Here is a 19,079-nt window from a genome sequence, read left to right as displayed (position 1 = left end):
ACAGAACTCTTTAGCTTTTGCTTTGCCTACACAACATCTCCAGCAACAAGTACACTGTCCAAGCACTCCATTTCAGGATACACATTCATCAAGTACAAACACTGCAATAGGGGTACAATCGCAACAATATGCGTCAGCCCAAATTGGCTCTGAAGATCATAATGGAAATCCTCCACGCTATCCTTCTAGTTATGATTGTAGAGCTGCAGCACAATCTTTGACAGGTCTTCAACAGGTAGTTCCAATTATATCTAATGAACATATTCAGAACCAGCAGAAACCTATGTCAGATCACAGTAATGTTTCTTACATTAAAGATGTACAACAGCACTGGCAGAAACTAGAGTCTGGAGAAACCAGTCAGGCAACTGGAAATGTTTATAATTTAAGTGGAAATGTGACAGCAAATCAGTCTTCTAATGCAACAGCTAAGCCTTCAACATACATTTTAGAAAGGTATTTTAACAGCATGCAAGAAGTTGTGACAGTTCCTTCTGAGCCACCGAATAAAATAGCTTCAGTACAAGAAAGCCCAATTAATGGTTCAACAGATTTGCCCAATAATTCTAAAAGTATTTCATCAACAGATGATAGATTGAAAGTAACAAAAGAGAGTCTGGCTATGGAAGCTCAGAAACTGTTGGAAATTAAAAAAAAATATGCAATACTTGAAAGGGTTTTTTTAATAAAACAAAAACTCTTGGCATCTTCAGAACATAATAAAATGACCTCTGACCTTCCTCCACAAAATCGAAACACTAACTTTAAACTTTTTCCACATGTGGCCAATCAGACTGGAACATTTTCACACTCTGGTACAGTGGGAATGAAGAGTCAACAACTGCCGCTTCGTCAGTCTTCACTTGAAGAAAGAAATGACAAAAACATTACCAACACTGGCAGTGAAGGATTAGATAAGACTCAGAATAGTCATTGGATTAACCAAGGAAATTCTGCTTCAAGCTCTGTTTTGATTGCCTATCAGGATAAACTCCCAGTTCATTTAAATAATCTTGAGAGAACTTCAGTATTAGGCCCAAAGAATGCACCAGCTGCAGGTCCTACTCGAGAGACCATGAAATGCACTGAAAACACTTTGGGTTTTACCAAACTTAGTAGCTCTGACAGAGTCCTACCAGAAAATACATCAGTTAGCACTGGGGAAGCCTCACTTCTCCACTCTGTTCTAAATAGTATGAATATTTTGCAAGAAAAAAAGTCTGGTGCTCTTGCTAATAAAATGTCTAGCCTCCTTCAGAATGAAAAAACAGCTTCCACTTTAACACTGTCAGGAGGAAGTTCACTGGCCAACAAAAGAGAAGTAAAAGGTGCTGTAGAGACAGTGCAGTGTTCAATATCAGCATGTCCTGAATTGGATCAGCACACTAAAGGCGTTTGTTCTCAGCCAACGGAGAACAGCAAAATGTTGAACAACGAGAAGATACTCAGTACTTCTCACATAAATCCTCTTGCTTCAGAAACAGCTGAACTAGGTGTAACTAATGGTGTAGCTGAGAATACATCACCACCAGTTGCTACTGGAAACTCATTTTCTAAAATGAACAGCTGTACTACTTCTATGGAAGAGCTAGCGGCATGTCTTGCTTTGTGGAGAAAGTGTCCTTCAGAATCTGTGGATGTTCAATATAGTCAGTCAAATAAAAGCATAGAATCAAATCTGATTTCATCATCTTATGAAGGATTTCATGATCAGAGTACATGTCGTATCTTGGAAAACAACCAAACTGCAGTAACTAAAGGTGACCTAAATAAAGTTACAATAAGTACAAATGAAACAACTCTGTCTTCTACAACTCCTTCTGTTGGGCAAAAACATGATACATTGGGTTCCAACTTGATCAAGGGTTTTGAACCCCAAGTTGCTGTAGTTTCTCCTTTAATACTTTCTAAAGAGAGAACTTTAAGTGAACATCAAGAAAAAAATACATTTTCTGCTGAAATTTATCCATTGTTTGAAGGAGGTAGTGTATGTAGTCTACAAGAAGAGAAACAAGAAGATGTTTCAGTAGTGGGAAATACCAATAAAGGGATAGTGGAAACTACTTACTTACTATCCAATACATGTATTCCAATACAGAAAGTGGATTCAGATATGCAGTACACCAAATCAGCTAATGGAAACAAAATAGTAAAAGATGCTGTAAATTCAAACTACTCATATGATGTAAACAAAAGGAAAGCTGATCAGTTTGCACAAGAAGTGAAAAAAACTAACATGCAGCTCAGTTTACAAAACAAAACTTCTTTGCCCAAAACAAGCACAAATGGTTCTAGTCTAGTGTCTCAAGATGATCTAACAAAGAATAAAGATTGTGAGGACTTTGTAGAACCAGGGGGCGCTACCACGATTGTATCAGAGGATGACATGTTACAGATTTCCAGTGTATGTTCACTTGTTGAAAGTGATGCATCTTATAATTCACAAATAGCCAATATGTTCAGTTCTGTCCCTTTGATGCATTTAGAGAAAAATGATGCCTTGTTAGAAGAAAATATCTCTAATACAAAGCATAAAGAACAACAATTGGACACTTGTAAAGGAGAATCTGAAATGAAAACAAATATGTTAGAGGGTGAGAGTTTTCTGCCATTGCAAAAACCTGTGTCTAAAGCAGTTTCCACAACAAAGCCATTAGGAGTACCAAGTTTAGAGATGTTTCCATGTGCTACAAATCAGTATAATAAAAGGATTTTTGATGATGTAAATGTAAGCAGTTTGGAGGAAGAAAAAAATGAAGACACTTCTAAAACTGTTTGTAGCTCGGGACAAAAAATAGTGCAAAATATAGTTTCCGGGAATGGAGAAAATGTTGTTGATGTTAACCAGGAGTTGATCAGAAACAAACAAGACCTATCATTTAAGGTAATCGGTGAAACAGATGTCTATTCTACTGCAAAGGAAGAAAATACACAAGAACATATATTCAATGAAGGGGAAAATACAGTGGACAATGGGATTAGTGGTAATAGAGCCGTACCTGTAACCTTTCTAAATGATCAGCTGACTGAACTTTTAAAAGAGTTTCCTTATGGGATTGAAGGTGTAGACGTACTGATGAAAGAGCTGACTAAAAATGAAGTTTCTGTGATTGAGCCAACAGAGAATCAAGTTGAAAAAGGAACTCAAGCTTATAGCAAAAGCTGTGATCCTAAGGATCCAATAAACCAAATAAAAATCACAATACTAAATTCAGAACAAATGAAAGAACTGTTCCCTGAACATAGTCACCAATCCTGTAACAAAGTCATGGTGGAAAACACTGAAAATCAACAACTGGAAATCAGTTCATCAGAGAGAGAGACTTTAGAAAGCCAAATCCAGCCTGATCAGAATCTAGGCATGGAGAGGGAAAAGAACACGCAGGAAACCGCAGCCCCAAAACGAGATAAAAAATTTACGTATTGTTGTTTAATGGGTTGGCTAGCTGCAGTTTATGCAGTGCCAGCGTGCTCATGCAAATCTCAAGAGGATGCTGCTTCGGAGAAACAGGATGGTGGCAATCAGTGTTCAGAATCTGAAAACACTGGCTTTAAAGGGAGACAGGAAACAACGAGTAGAACTGGTCTCATAACAAAGACTAACTGTGCAGTGGGAAACAACCTGCAGCTTCCTGTCAAATTACATGATACAAGCAAAAATCTTCCCACATTAGACAAAGATAGAAAATATGCCCAAAACTCTACAATAAACAAAGATATTAAGCTAAACAATGCCCAAAACTCTACAATAAACAAAGATATTAAGCTAAACAAATCAGCTAAAGCACACCAAGAAATAATCAGACCTTTTCATTCTTCTGAGAAAAGAGAAACTGATCAATTCAAAAGAATGAATGGCCAGCGGAGCAGAGAGTTGCAACTCCATGTATTGACTCCCTCTTCGGAGAAAGAAGTTTGGACTAGTGAAACAGATTCTCAGAAATGCACGAGGCAGGAATTTGCTTCAGGAAAGGTCCATCATACAAATGTAGAACACTTGATAATATCAACTAAAAAAAAAGAAAAAGTCTGTAAGATGGAATCCTTTGAAAAAGATCAAACACAAACAGAAGGGTTGGCCATGAAATCCAAGACACATGTCCACAATTCAAAAATTTCAGAAACCATTGAGGTCAAACAAACTAAAATATATGAAGAACATAAATATAAAAAACTTGAACAGAGTGCAGGTGAAGCACACAGAGTTAAGAGACATAATTACACATTTAGCAAGAATGGACAAATTAAAGAGAAGACAAAATTGCCAACGGAAATAAAACATAAGTCAGATAATCATCATGGAGCCACAAGAAAATCCCCAAATGCAAGCTCAAGAAAGTATGAATATTCTCAGCATAAATCTATAAATATCCTACCTTCACAGGAACGTTTATATAGACAAAAACGGAAAGAAAACGTGATTGGGGAGAGAGACTCCAAAAAATCAAAATTGGATAGTGAAAGAATCAAATATGAAACGAACACTTTCAAACGTGCAGGATATAATAAACAAAGTACTGATGTGGCATATTTTGAGAAATCTGCAACATCGAAAGAAGAAAATGTCTGGAAATATAAAAACTTATTCTTAGCAAATCATAATTATATCCCCAAACCAAAGAAAAAAAAAGGGCGCCCTTCTAAAAAGTCTAAAACCTACTTTTCTGGCAAAGAGAAAGACCTGGATGTTCAGAATAGAGAGAAACAGTCTGAAAAAAATCGAAAAACTAGTAGACTGAACATTTCTCTTAAAAGGGAACAACAGAAAAACTATCTGAATAGAGTTGCGTTTATACGTACTGCCCAAGAAAGCATTTGTCTGACAAAACTAGACACAACACCTGCCAAACCCATATGGCATATAAAATCTAATAAAGTTCCAGAGCCCAGCCAGGACTGGAAAACTGATAGCTCACCTTCAGAAGAGGATAAACTACACAGACCACAAATGCTTGAGTTTAAATTGTGTCCAGAGATACTCTTCAGAAATACAGCCAGTGATGGAGAGAGTTTGGATATTGCACACTCCTCTGAAAGAGACACATCCCTTGTGGCAGGTGCAGTATAAATTAAAGTTTTCTCCTTATCTGTGAAACCATATAAATAATAATGTATGGTCTTGTGTATGAAATGAGGCAAAAATTAAGCTGAATGCTGTGATGCAAAGCCAAGAGCAGTTTATTGCCGGTATTGGGCTTAAAACCACATACCCTCGATATTTTTTTCATAGAATCATAGAACTTAAGATCAGAAGGGACCATTATGATCATCTAGTCTGACCTCCCGCAAGATGCAGGCCACAAAAGCTGACCCACCCACTCCTGAAATAATTCTCAACCTTGACTCAGCTGTTGAAGTCCCCAAATCCTGATTTAAAGACTTCAAGTAGCAGATAATCCTCCAGCAAGCGACCCCTGCCCCATGCTGTGGAGGAAAGCGAAAAACCTCCAGGGCCACTGCCAATCTACCCTGGAGGAAAATTCCTTCCCGACCCCAAATATGGCGATCAGCTGAACCCCGAGCATGTGGGCAAGACTCTCGAGCCAGACACTCAGGAAAAAGACTTTCAATATCCCAACATTGACCCTTGGTACTAATTACCAGTGGTGGCACGTTATTGACCTATTGACTAAATCACGTTATCCTATCAAACCATTCCCTCCATAAACTTATCAAGCTTAATCTTAAAGCCAGAGAGGTCCTTCGCCCCCACTGTTTCCCTCGGTAGGCTGTTCCAGAATTTCACTCCCCTGACGGTTTGAAACCTTCGTCTAATTTCAAGCCTAAACTTCCTGACTGCCAATTTATATCCATTTGTTCTCGTGTCCACATTAGTACTGAGCTGAAATAATTCCTCTCCCTCCCTGGTATTTATCCCTCTGATGTATTTAAAGAGAGCAATCATATCTCCTCTCAACCTTCTTTTGGTTAAGGAAAACAAACCGAGCTCCTCAAGTCTCCTTTCATACGACAGGCTTTCCATTCCTCGGATCATTCTAGTGGCCCTTCTTTGTACCCGTTCCAGTTTGAATTCATCCTTCTTAAACATGGGAGACCAAAACTGCACACACTACTCCAAATGAGGTCTCACCAACGCCTTGTATAACGGGACTAGCACCTCCTTATCTCTACTAGAAATACCTCGCCTAATGCATCCCAAGACCGCATTAGCTTTTTTAACGGCCACATCACATTGCCGACTCATAGTCATCCTGCGATCAACCAGGACTCCGAGGTCCTTCTCCTCGTCCGTTACTTCCAACTGGTGCGTCCCCAGGTTATAACTAAAATTCCTGTTAGTCATCCCTAAATGCATAACCTTACACTTCTCACTATTGAATTTCATCCTATTACTAATACTCCAGTTTACAAGGTCATCCAAATCTCCCTGGAGGATATCCCGGTCCTTCTCCGAATTGGCAATACCTCCCAACTTCGTGTCATCCGCAAACTTTATCAGCCCACTCCTACTTTTGGTTCCGAGGTCAGTGATAAATAGATTGAATAAGATCGGACCCAAAACCGAACCTTGAGGAACTCCACTGGTAACCTCCCTCCAACCCGACAGCACACCTTTCAATACGACCCGCTGCAGTCTCCCCTTTAACCAGTTCCTTATCCACCTCTGGATTTTCATTTCGATCCCCATCTTTTCCAATTTAACCAGTAATTCTTCATGCGGTACCGTATCAAACGCCTTACTGAAATCAAGATATATTAGATCCACCGCATTTCCCTTGTCTAAAAAATCTGTTACTTTCTCAAAGAAGGAGATCAGGTTGGTTTGGCACGATCTACCTTTCGTAAAGCCGTGTTGTAATTTGTCCCAATTGCCATTGACCTCAAGGTCCGTAACTACTCTCTCCTTTAATATTTTTTCCATGACTTTACATACTACAGATGTAAAACTAACAGGCCTGTAGTTACCCGGGTCACTTTTTTTCCCCTTCTTGAAAATAGGAACTATATTAGCTAATCTCCAGTCAAACGGTACAACCCCCGAGTTTAGAGATTCATTAAAAATTATCGCCAATGGGCTTGCAATTTCACTCGCCAATTCCTTTAATATTCTAGGATGAAGATTATCCGGGCCACCTGATTTACTACCATTAAGCTGTTCAAGTTTGGCTTCTACCTCGGATACTGTAATTTCCAACCCCGCTCCTTCATTCCCATCAGTCACTCTGCAACTATTCCTAAACCCTTCATTAGCCTCATTAAAGACCGAGGCAAAATATTCGTTTAGATATTGTGCCATGCCTAGTTTATCTGTAATCTCCACTCCGTTTACAATTTTAAGCGGTCCCACTTCTTCTTCTTTTTTGGTTTTCTTCCTATTTATATGGCTAAAAACCTTTTACTATTGGTTTTAATTCCCTTCGCAAGGTCCATCTCTACCCGGCTTTTGGCCTTTCTCACTGCATCCCTTCACCCTCTGACCTCAATAAGGTAGGTTTCTTTGCTGATCCCTCCCATCTTCCACTTCTTGCTTTCTATTTTTTCTTAATCACCCCTCTGAGATGCTTGCTCATCCAGCTCGGTCTAAAACTGCTACCTACGGACCATTTTCCCTTTCTCGGGATACAGGCCTCTGACAGCTCCTGCAACTTCAACCTGAAATAATCCCTTCCGCCTTTAGATCCCTAAATATGTTAGTCCAATCCACTTCCCTAACTAGTCGCCTTAATTTAGTAAAGTTAGCCCTTTTGAAATCGTAAACCTTAGTCTCAGATGTAATTTTGTTTATCCTTCCATTTATTTTGAACCGAATTAGCTCATGATCACTCGAGCCAAGGTTGTCCCCTATGACCATTTCCTCAACAAAGTCCTCACTACTCACCAAAACCAAATCTAAAATGGCATCCCCCCTCGTCAGTTCTGCAACTACTTGATGAAGGAATTCATCAGCTATCATGTCTAGGAAAAGCTGAGCCCTAATATTATTACTAGCATTTGTTCCCCAATCTATATCCGGGAAGTTAAAGTCTCCCATGATCATACAGTTCCTATTGGTATTTACCTCCTTAAAAACATTAAAGAGTTCTCTATCCATATCCAGGCTAGTTCCCGGCGGTCTATAGCACACCCCAATCACTATCCCAGGGGAGGCTCTAGTAGTTTTCTTCCCTAATGTGACCATTGCCCAAACAGGCTCCGTATTATCCATTCCATTACTAGTTATTTCATTACAGTTTACCTCATTATTGACATACAATGCTACTCCCCCACCTTTACCTTTGTTTCGGTCTTTCCTAAACAGCACATACCCTTCCATACCTGTACTCCAGTCATGACTACCGTTCCACCATGTTTCGGTTATTCCTACGATATCTGATTTCAATTCTCAGACCAGGAGCTCCAATTCCTCCATTTTGTTACCTAGGCTTCTCGCATTGGTGAACAAACATCCTAATTTTTGCTGTTTGGCTTCTCTCACCTTTGTTACCCAATTTGGTAGGGACACAGTACCACCAGTATGACGTATTGGTCTAGTATCCATCCCCCCCTCTTCCTTATGTCCAAACCCCTCCCTCTGGCTATATCTGTTCTTATCCGTTTTTGAGTGGGGGGAAGAGAATTGATTATAATTTTATGATTTATTGTTCTCTTGTGAAGTTAAGTAAAACAGTAGAAATTCCAATCTTTTAGATTTCATATTATACAAAACTATAAATTGGGGTGGCTGAATGTACTATCCCTCTGAGCCACATACGATAATCTTCAAAAGTTCAAGAGCCAGGTGCACCAGCTGGGGCTCAGAGCTTCATCCCCATTCCTGCTGAAGCCCTGGCAGGCATCTCCCACAGGGCACAAGCCCTGAGCTCTGCCCCCTTTTTTCCCCCACCCCCAGTCTGGTAGGTGGAGAATGGAGTGGGGATTTGGGGGAGGAGGGGGCTCTGCAAGCCACACTTTAACTGTAAAAGAGCCGCATACAACTCCTGAGCTGCGGTTTGGCCACTCCTACTATAAATAGTGAATAGCTATATAGAACAATTTGAGCCTTAACACTTACTGGCTCTCCTGTTATGCCTGGCTGTGTGCTTTATAACATGAGTGGTAAGAATTAATGGTTATTGTAAGATTTATTGCTCCATTCAGTTTTTTTTTTTTTTTTTTTAATTTTCAGGGGTCAAAAGCAAAAAGGAAGATTGGTTAAATTATATCCCAATGAAGCAAAGAAAAACTGAAGGAACAGCTCAAGGTGAGATGACTTGATTATTCAAGTTGGAATAAATATCAAATACTGTTTCCTTGGCTTCAAAAATTGTTAATGTACTCTTTAGCAAAATATTATCTCTGGTGCTGCCACTAGTTCAACTGCACTAATGGGAGCCTGAGTGCAGACATGGCTCTGGTACTTTATGGAGATTGTTACTGCCCCAACAATGTGGTAATGCCTCAGGTGAAGCTTCATCTACGCTTCAGCTCCAGTTGGATGCAGCTGAACCAACGGTAGCATCGGTGGGAATATTTTGCTGTAATTCCATAGTGTAGACAAGGCCTAAACCTTTTCGTCCACATTTCTTCGTGCAGTTGTTACAATTCAGTATTAAAAATGGTTATAGGGAATGGAATTAAATGCTAGATTGTTTAGTATATCAGGTTATGTAACAGTTGTTTTCATAGTGGGTGGTCTTAAATACCACACAGGTAAAATGCTCATTCTGAACTCTTAAATATTTGCATTTGTATTTCACTTTATTTTAAAAGGTAAAACGTAGCTTGCTGAAATTTTTATAAATAATGAATGTTCAGTAGTGACGTTCAGTGTAACTGACTTCATATCTGTCTTTCAGTTGATGATGATATTCCACTTGATGCAGCAATACAAATCCTGGAAGGAAATGAGGCTCTTCATGTTCCAGTCAAGGACTCGAAAACGATGTTTCAGACCTACAGGAAAATGTATCTGGCAAAAAGAAGCAGAAGCCTTGATAGTAGCTGTTCAAAATAGGTCGTCTTCAGTCATAAAACAACAAAAATCCATTTGTGCGAACTAAATTTGTGTGTTGCTGATCTTCAGTATACATTTATTTTTTGTTTAAGCAAATAAGATCTTACGCTGAAAATGTCAGTGTTAAAAATGTTAACCCTTATCAAATGTATTTGATTTTTTTTTCTTTTTCAAACTACAGGCTTTAATTGAAGCTAGCAAAATTTCAAGAGCATTTAAACCATCCAGATTGTTTTATCAATAGATCAACTGCTTTACTTTCTGGTTCTGGAAAATCTCCTCCCCTCAGAGACTTTCCATTGCTGGCAATGGAAATATGACCAGTGCAAAGGGATCAGTGGTAGATTCCTAAATGTTACATAATATCTTCTATTTATCCTGTTCTAATTAGTTCTGTTTTTAACAAGGCTTTCTTATTTGAGGTCGGGGGGTGGGGGGGTGAGATGTTAATATTTTTTTACGTGGCAGACAGAACAATGCAACAAAGCAACTGAACCTGAGCGTACTGATCAAGGGATACCATGAAGTATTTATGCTGCTACTCAGTTTTACTAAACTGAACTTTATAAAACTCCTTAGAAAATAAGGGCTTGTCTACAATACAACTTAAGTCAATGTAAATTACATCACTCAGGGATGTGAAAAAGCCACCCCTTAAGTGATGCAAGTTATATCGACCTAAGCCCTGTCCAGGCTAGCGCGGTGTCGGCGGGAGATGTTCTCCTGACAACATATTTTCCACCTCTTGCTGAGGTGGAGTAATTATGCTGACGGGAGAACACTTTCCCGTCACCATAACGCGTCTTCACCAGAATGTAGCGCAGTAGTGTAGATTAGCCCTTAATCAGTAATTCCTTATCTTAACATTGTACTGCAAGTTGATGACCAGTTGATGCTTTTCATCCTGAATTTAGGGTAATTTTCTCCTACTTTCTTTATATTTGAAAGAAAAGGAGCAGTAGTTGAATTCTAGGAAGTTTGAGTTCATGTTGTCTAAGCTATTACAGTCACTGGTTAAAGTGAATAAAGTGGATTTCTATGTTTCTAAGCTACATTAGCTAATGTTTAAAACTGCACACACTGTGATATGGATTATATTCATTATTGATGGTTGTTTTGTTCCTTTTGCTCACAGTGTTCAGAATTTTGAATTTAATTGTATTTTTTCAGAACTTTTGTCATTTAATTTTTTACATGTTTATACTGAAAATATAGCCAGTGTGGATAATTAACTGAACCATTTTCATATATTAAATAAACTTATTTTGAGCATTACATTTCGGTATTTCTCCGCCAGGTTATTTTTCTGATTTACTGATTGCAGTTAATTGTAGCTGGTTGCATATTTTTTTAATGAGCTGAACAGATATTGAAGGAAACCAAAAATTGTGTGAAAATGTTTTTCTTAATCTTTTTGAGCAATTTTATCTTAAAGGCCCTTAGTTAGTTTGCAATTCTGATTTCATTAAGGGTTGCATAGGTGTAACTGAGGGAGGATTTGGTCCTGAGCTTCTGCATCTGAACAATAGATTGGTGCTCATAGAAATTCAGGATCACCTTCCTTGTTTGGCATTTTTTCCCTCTTTCTTTGACTGGGGAAGAAGCCCATAGATGAGTTGGTAATGAATTGGCACCAACACTCAGAAGACCTGCCCATACTTGTGTTGGACTTTGGATGTGAACAACCTAGGAGTTATACAACAGACCAATCCCACTACCATTTCCACATGACACTATGCTAAAAATATATTAAAACCTGTGGTTCCCTTCTTTCAAAATAGAAAAGGGGCTTTGTAAGTGTTTGAGGGGTAGATGGCAGGAGAAAGTGTACTATCCTAATAACATGTTAAGTTTTCCATAATAAGATGCACAACCTCCGGTGGCTTACAGGAATTGTTGTCCCTGGACAATTTTTAATACTATTGGGAATTATTGGTGTGTTTGCTTTTCTTTTTATTTTTTTTAACCTTGAAGCTTACCATCGCCTTTGTGACCTCCACTCCCATGAAGAAAAAGTTCCTCTCTAGTCTTACATGTATTAGTTACCAAATTGCTAATGGTACCCATTTCATGTCCAGAACTTAATTGTGTAGATTTGTTCTGCTTTAGAAAATCTGAAGGTGTTCACCTGACTTAGATGAATAAAAAATGAATGAATAGTATTTTTTTTTGTTTTCATTCAGGAGGGCCCTTCAATAAGATATCATTTGAGCAATCAGCCCATGACTATTGTATATAGGCCTTTAAAAATATTTAAGAGACATGAATTAGTTGCACACGGTCATAAATAGTAGGCTTCTACTAGACTGGACTCATTGTGCTCTATATTTTGAGATGTTCTTGGCCCCTTTGTAGTATTTAATATTATGATGGTCCTCCAGAAGGTATCACTATAATTCTCTCTATCTGGATGACTGACTTTGTGAGGCTAACATCTTGCTATATGACAATAAAATGTATATTACACACAAGAAATACATGAAAGGAACAATAAGGTTGCAGAATCTAAGAAATGACAGAATTAAGGTTGCTTGTGCAACTTTAATTTGGGCTCCCTGCATTTTTTTGACTACATGGTCGCATATTACTTTTTCCACAAGTCCCATCTCATTCAGTGCGCAGGATGGACACTGCTCACCAAATGAGCAGATATGCAATATTCTGTCTTACTCTCATTTTTCAGTGTGTGGCTTTGTATTTACTGTCCATTATTACATCTCTTATTATGAAGGTAGAATTATTTCCTGATGGGCTTTTTTATGGTGGTCATCACTATGGTAACCGAGTACTTCACAATCATTAATGAATTCATTTTCACAACATCTCTGTAAAGGGATGATGGTATCCCGATTTTACAGGTGAAGTACAGAAATTAAGGTAAAAAGTATCAATGAATTTTGGATGCCCAAGTTGAGGCACCTAGGACCTGATTTTTGAGTACTGTACTTAACATTTTATATGTTCAAAGCACATCTCCTGTTCAGTTGCAGCTGTAAATGCTCAGCACTTCTACAGATCAGACCCCAGGGTCACATGTTGGGCATGCAGAAAAACAGTTACTGGCCACCTGTGAGAAGTCTGGTTTACAAACATACCTAGCATCTCTCAGGTAACTTGCAGCAGAAGCAGGGATAGAATCCAATTCTCCAGGATAGTATTTAACTGCCTGAACTATATTAGCATCTATTCTCTTCCTGTAGCCCCTTGCCTCTTTCACAACATTGGACAGAAGTGGAGCTGCTCTAATTTATGAATACTTATGTCGAGCTGGTTTTTGTGATGTTTACTGTATGAATATATTGGTTTAGTTCTACAGGGCTGTAAGGGAAATAAGTGGGAAAGGCAAAGAATGGCTCAGGATAAGTCATCCCTCAAATACTTGTTAAAGAATAATGCCTGAGCTGTTGGCTTTGCAGATTTTACCACCTCCCTCAGCCGACCTGCAAAAATAGGGAGGTGGTGTTCATTATTTTCCAGAAAGCCCAAGAACACCGAACAAAAGAACTAGGTATTGCTGTTTTCAAAAGGAATACTCTTGCAAGAGAGGGATAAGTTGTTCATGGGTACCAGCCCACGATGTAGGCATTCAGTGGGGTGTTGGAAGAAGCTAGGCCTGCCTTTTTTGACCATCAGAGGATATCTCACAGGATGGACTGGAACCTTTAAGAGAAAACTGGTCCAGCCCAACTGTGCCTCATTAACAGCCTCTTGATGGAGGAAGCTGAGGCAGGTGCTGAAGAGAGCAGGAGGTTCCTGCAGGGTGGTGGGGGTATGTTTGACCCTGGATAGCCTCTTGGTCACTGCGAGCCTTGGGAAGACTAGGTAGAGAAGCTAGGGTGTGACTGCTCAGAAGATTGCAGAGTCACTCAAAGGAGCTCAGAAGTGGATGAGGGGAGAGACTCGGCTACACTTGCAAATGTGCAGCGCTGCAGCAGGGTGTGAAAACACACCCTCTCCAGCGCTGCAAATTGCGGCGCTGCAAAGCACCAGTGTGGTCAAAGCCCCAGCGCTGGGAGCTGGACGTTATTCCCCACAGGGAGGTGGAGTACGGACAGCGCTGGGAGAGCTCTCTCCCAGCGCTGGTGCTTTGACTACACTTAGCGCTTCAAAGCGCTGCCGCTTTGAAGTGCAAGTGTAGCCATAGACTAAGCAAAGACTGGAAAGAGTGGCAAAGCTGTGCCCTGTTTGGAAACAGTCTTCAGGAAAGGGGCTGTGCCCAACTTGAGTCTGGGATAGAAGACTTGTGTGTTTGTTTTGAATTTTATGTTAATAAACCAGACCCTAAGAAGGGTTGTTACTGGACGCAAGCTTTTGTGCAGTTATTGAGGAGGGAACTGAAGCAGAGCCTTCCCAGTCTGTGAGGGGGGGCATGCAAGGAGGCAGCCACCTTGTTGATAGGTTGGTGGTAAGATAGACATGCATGTAGACTGTTTTGAAATCCTTTTTCCCAAATGCTTTGTTCACACAATTTTATTAAAAATAAAAAATCCAGTGGTCACTAAATACTGCTGGTGACAGACTCCTGAAGGGAAGATCTGTTGTGTTCAGACATTTCTGATCCTGTCCCCTTTAGTCTGTCACTGACCCAGCCCTGTATCTTCCCCTCCTTCATGCTCCCTACTGGGTCCTTGTGCCAATCCTAGTTTCTTCGCCTAGCCTGTCTCAGTATCAGTCTCTCACTGGTTTTTTTGGCAGTCCACCCACCCTCACTCCACTCATCTTCTAGAGGCTCTTCATAGTCCTCCCCCCTCTCCACAGTTTCTCATCTAATCTCAGTAGTCTCCACTAACTCAGCTTCCTTGTCCCTGTTTCCTTGTGCTCAGCCAATCCCTCTTTCTTCCCCTCTGCCCCGGGATCTTTGCAGACTCTGCCTTCCCCTGCACACTGGCTCCTAGGCTGTCAGTCAGAGGTCCCTCCTGTCTGGTGAAAAGCTCAGTTTACACCAATTACTAAACTTAACTAGTTTTAAACTTGAAGAATTTGAGGACACTCTATTGCTACCTTAATTAAGTAAAGCAGATAGAGCAGGGTAGCTAATTAGAACTAATTAGATTAATTAATTACCCAATCCTAAAGTGCAAGTTGGCTGTTTTGGTCATATTTAATTTGTACTGGTTCTATTTGGTGTGAGTTTTATGTTGCTTCACCCTCTTTTTTTAAGCATATATTTTTAAATCTTGTTTTGTAACATTGGCCAGGCACAGATTATTAAAACTAAATTCTATTTCAAATAAAAAATGTATAAATATTTTTGTACACACCCAGTTTCGTAATTGATAACCTTTTACTTATTTTGCTAAAATTTTATTTTTAACCTATATTTTTACTTATTTTAGCTATTTTCAGTTGCTTTTATTTTATTTTTGTATAACAGTTTTATTTTATTTTTTTTACTTCGGTTTTTATGGCTTTGGTGTTACTGTTTGGCTAGTTTTGTTTGTTTAATGGGGGAGAGAAGTTTTTTTCTAGGGAGACAAATTGCATATTTGTTTTCTTTGGTTTGCCATGTTGTTTACACAGACCAAGAATTCACTTTAGATAAGATACAAACCAACTATTTTAATTTTTTTTTACAGCTGTTGAAAGCTGTCAACAAAACACACGGAGAAAGCAGAAAATATTTGTTTACATTATCTATTTTTTAAACATTATTTTATATACATATATTTAACCCAGTTTATAAATTTTTATAGACCTCGCCTTTGGGTTTTTAGCTTTTTGACCAGGGCTTTACTTCATTTAGAGCTGTGCAGTGGGGGCTATGTGATTTAACATTTGTTTTTGTTTTTTTGCTTTAAAGCATATATTTTATTTTACAGCACAATACAGTCATTATTACAATGAATATTACTGGCACCAGCAACAAACCAATACCTGGATCTTTTTTTAAGATTATTTGTTTTTACCAGTTGACTGGTTATAACACTTATTTTGTTTATTTACCTAATCTAATTTTTTATACATGTGGAAGAGATTTTAAATGTAAATTTATTTTAGCAATGGGTGTTGTAAAGTTAAGGAGCCACAAAGTAACTTTATTACAAAAATTTGGCTGACTTTTGATCACTGTTGGATTAATAAATTTAGGTATGGGTATTATTCAATTACAGTTTTAAATTTAAGGGTAAAACACAAATTGGGTTGGTAAGTTAGACCCTTTTTTTGTATAATTGTATTTTATTTGCTGTGTAAGTACAGTGCTTTTTATTTTTCATGTATGTGGTTCTGGTTTTATGTCCATATTGGGCACATAAGATAGGCCTTTTCCAAGAGTCCTATCTCATTGTTACTATGATTCATACTACAAGTTGATTGCATGGCTCCAAGGGCATCACTTTGGCAAACCCACCTCGTGAGCACTTACTGTCTTGCACATTATGTACTTACTGTCGAACACGTTACCTTTTTAGCCATAGCGTGGATTTCAGCCTTGTTATGACTAATTAAGTGGTTAACCTTATTTTGGTTTTTTTAAGTGATGTGGTAATATCATGTATGTTTCTTTATTAATAAAAACAGGAGTACTTGTGGCACCTTGGGCTGTAGCCCATGAAAGCTTATGCTCAAGTAAATTTTAGTCTCTAAGGTGCCACAAGTACTCCTGTTCTTTTTGCGGATACAGACTAACACGGCTGCTACTCTGAAACCTGTCTTTATTAATAGGCTTTTAAAATCAATTTATTTTTAACTTTAGCGAGGGGATTGAGCACCTTATTTTTAGTCACTATTTTAATTTATTTATCTGGCTTTGTTCTTTTGTATATTACCTTGGTTCATTAAGGACATTTTTTATTTAAACTATGCACTGAATGCCCGTATTATTCTACTAACTTATTATTTTTAGTTTTTAGGGCTGTTTTTATGGTTGCGGTATGAATTTTTTTTATACAAAGTTTTAGTTGGCTACCTTTACAAACATTGACCTTTTAAAGATTCCATTGAATGATATTAAGAAGTACCGGGACATAGAACTGACGCACATTATTGTATAATATGCTATTTTTACTTTTGACGAGGGACTGATTTAAATCACTTTTTGGTTCTGGAATTATTTTAGGGCAGCCCTCAGAACACCTCAGGTTTAGAACACCATTTTACAGAGAGATTAAATTGGTATGTATACTGGTAACCAGTTGCATTGGTTCCTATTAACTATTTTTTTTTAAATTTTGCTTTACTTTGGTGTAACCATGAAAACACTTTTGCCAATTTATGAATACCCCAAGATGCTACTTGTTCAGATGCAGCAGACAAGTCCCATTAAACCCAGATGGTACCCAGCTCCATTGCTGTTTTGCCAAATGACACTACACACAACTTCTGAACTATTCGGATTCCATAAGTAAAAATTTGGATTTGCCTTTTTATTTCTTTCTTGTATACAACCCATAGATATAACTTAAAGTGTTCCTGATTTTCCAATACACGTGTTAAGTTATATGTTTTAAATATACATTTTTATTTGGGCTGCCTTTTCAGATGTTTTTAGTGGGATTGTGCCCATTACATTCTAAGGTAGTACGTTGGCTCTAAAACTGTGCACTGTAATTTTACAACGTTCGGGCGTTGTGCCCCCATTTTAAATTTCTATAACATGAAAATACGACACCCCTTCTTTACATTGAGAATATGGTACTGTTAAGTCTCTTTTACCAGTGTTTTTAGTGTAGTTTTAATGAAATGTTACTATGCAATCTTTTGACTACATTAATTTTTTTAGTACTCAGTTCATTTATGGCAGGCACTGAAATTCCTGTTGTCCTTGGCTTCGTCCAATTGCCCAGTAGTAGTTTGTGATGAGTTTGTAAAGTTTGTTGGTCGGAAGGTCTGGATTATTTGATTTGTTTGGTTAATTTGTATAGTTCAAGTTCATAGTTCAACAAATTATTCCAGTACAAGTCTATTCTGTAAAATATTAATAGCAGTATTATAATTTATTTATTTTTTTTTAAGAAAAGCAACAGGGTAATATGAACCCATTTGTTCCACTTTCACTTTTCTTTATTAATGGCTATCAGGGGGACCAGAGGGTGGTTTCTTTTCACCATAAATACCTTTACTTTGCTAGGTTGCAAGGTTTTTTGTTTGTTTGTTTGTTTTTAGCATTATACAGTTTTACCATTACCCTATTTCCTACTTGCTACTTTTTTACAGTGACTGAATTATTGAGCTTCCTTTTGCTGACATACCCCTAAATTTTTAGCTGCCCAGCTTCTTTAAGTTGCCATTTTAACTGTGACAGCCATTGATTCATTAGTGTCCCCTGCTGTACAAGGTCTGGGCTAACACAGTGTTTTTTCAAGTGTTGTTTTACACCCAGTTATCATTTTAAAAAGATCTAAAGGTAGCTCACAAGGCCATTAGTATTCTTGGCAACTTAACATTTCAGTTCTTTTTATTTTTTTAGGTTCTTAGTGAGTATTAGCTTTAGGGTATGATTTTTTTTTAAAACTATTTCAAAAGACTGAGGATGATTGGCAGTGATATTTTTGCTGTGTACTCAGTAAAATCACTGATGTGATTCCCTGGTAAAGTGTGTCCTTTGATTTCAGTTTATTACCCAGGAGAGCCCCATTTGGTAAAGACCTGCTGTAGAAGAACTTTAGCAGTCACAGCTGCTCTGTTAGATTTCATGGGAACAGCGTCTACCGATTTAGAAAAAGCTTTAACAATTACCAAGGCAAATATATTGCCTTGAACAGTCTTAGGTAAGGGGTCAGTGTAATTAATTTTAACTGGACCCAAGGTCCCTTTTTTTGTTGATGTCCTTATTTGGCCTTACGTTTTGTAGGCCCTAGGTTAGTTCGAGCACATATCAGGCAGTTTTTAGCATAAAGTTTAACATTTAACTTTATTTGTGGCCACCAATCAACTTGTTATATGTGGGCCACTCCCTTTTCAACTTCCTGATGCCCCCCAGTGGGTAAGTCATGTCATGGGTATATCAGTTCAAATTGTAGCTGTTTAGGAACAACTACATCCTCTGATTTGAGGGTTGAGCCATTCATAAATTTTCTCCCAAGGGGGATAGGATTACCATTAGTGGGGTCCCCCTATTTTCTGAGCACTTCCTGCCTGGAACAAGTTTTTGTATGCTGCTGTCCTGGTTTTGCAGGGCCACCAA

At 38.4% G+C, this 19,079-nt stretch overlaps 1 protein-coding gene across 1 annotated transcript; it reads left to right on the top strand.

The window, feature by feature from the left end:
• The first annotated feature begins 644 nt into the window (after positions 1 to 644).
• Positions 645 to 11,230, top strand: RESF1 (retroelement silencing factor 1). Its single transcript, XM_044990430.1, is given in 4 exon segments — positions 645 to 812; positions 815 to 5,057; positions 9,128 to 9,202; positions 9,798 to 11,230. Coding segments are annotated over 4 exon segments (4,509 nt in total). The 5' UTR covers positions 645 to 779; the 3' UTR covers positions 9,956 to 11,230.
• Positions 11,231 to 19,079: the final 7,849 nt, after the last annotated feature.

Source organism: Mauremys mutica, chromosome 1 (assembly GCF_020497125.1).
Source record: "Mauremys mutica isolate MM-2020 ecotype Southern chromosome 1, ASM2049712v1, whole genome shotgun sequence".
NCBI lineage: Eukaryota > Metazoa > Chordata > Testudines > Geoemydidae > Mauremys > Mauremys mutica.
The sequence above is the reverse complement of the archived record's forward strand: the minus strand, read 5'-3'. Positions and strand labels throughout refer to the sequence as shown.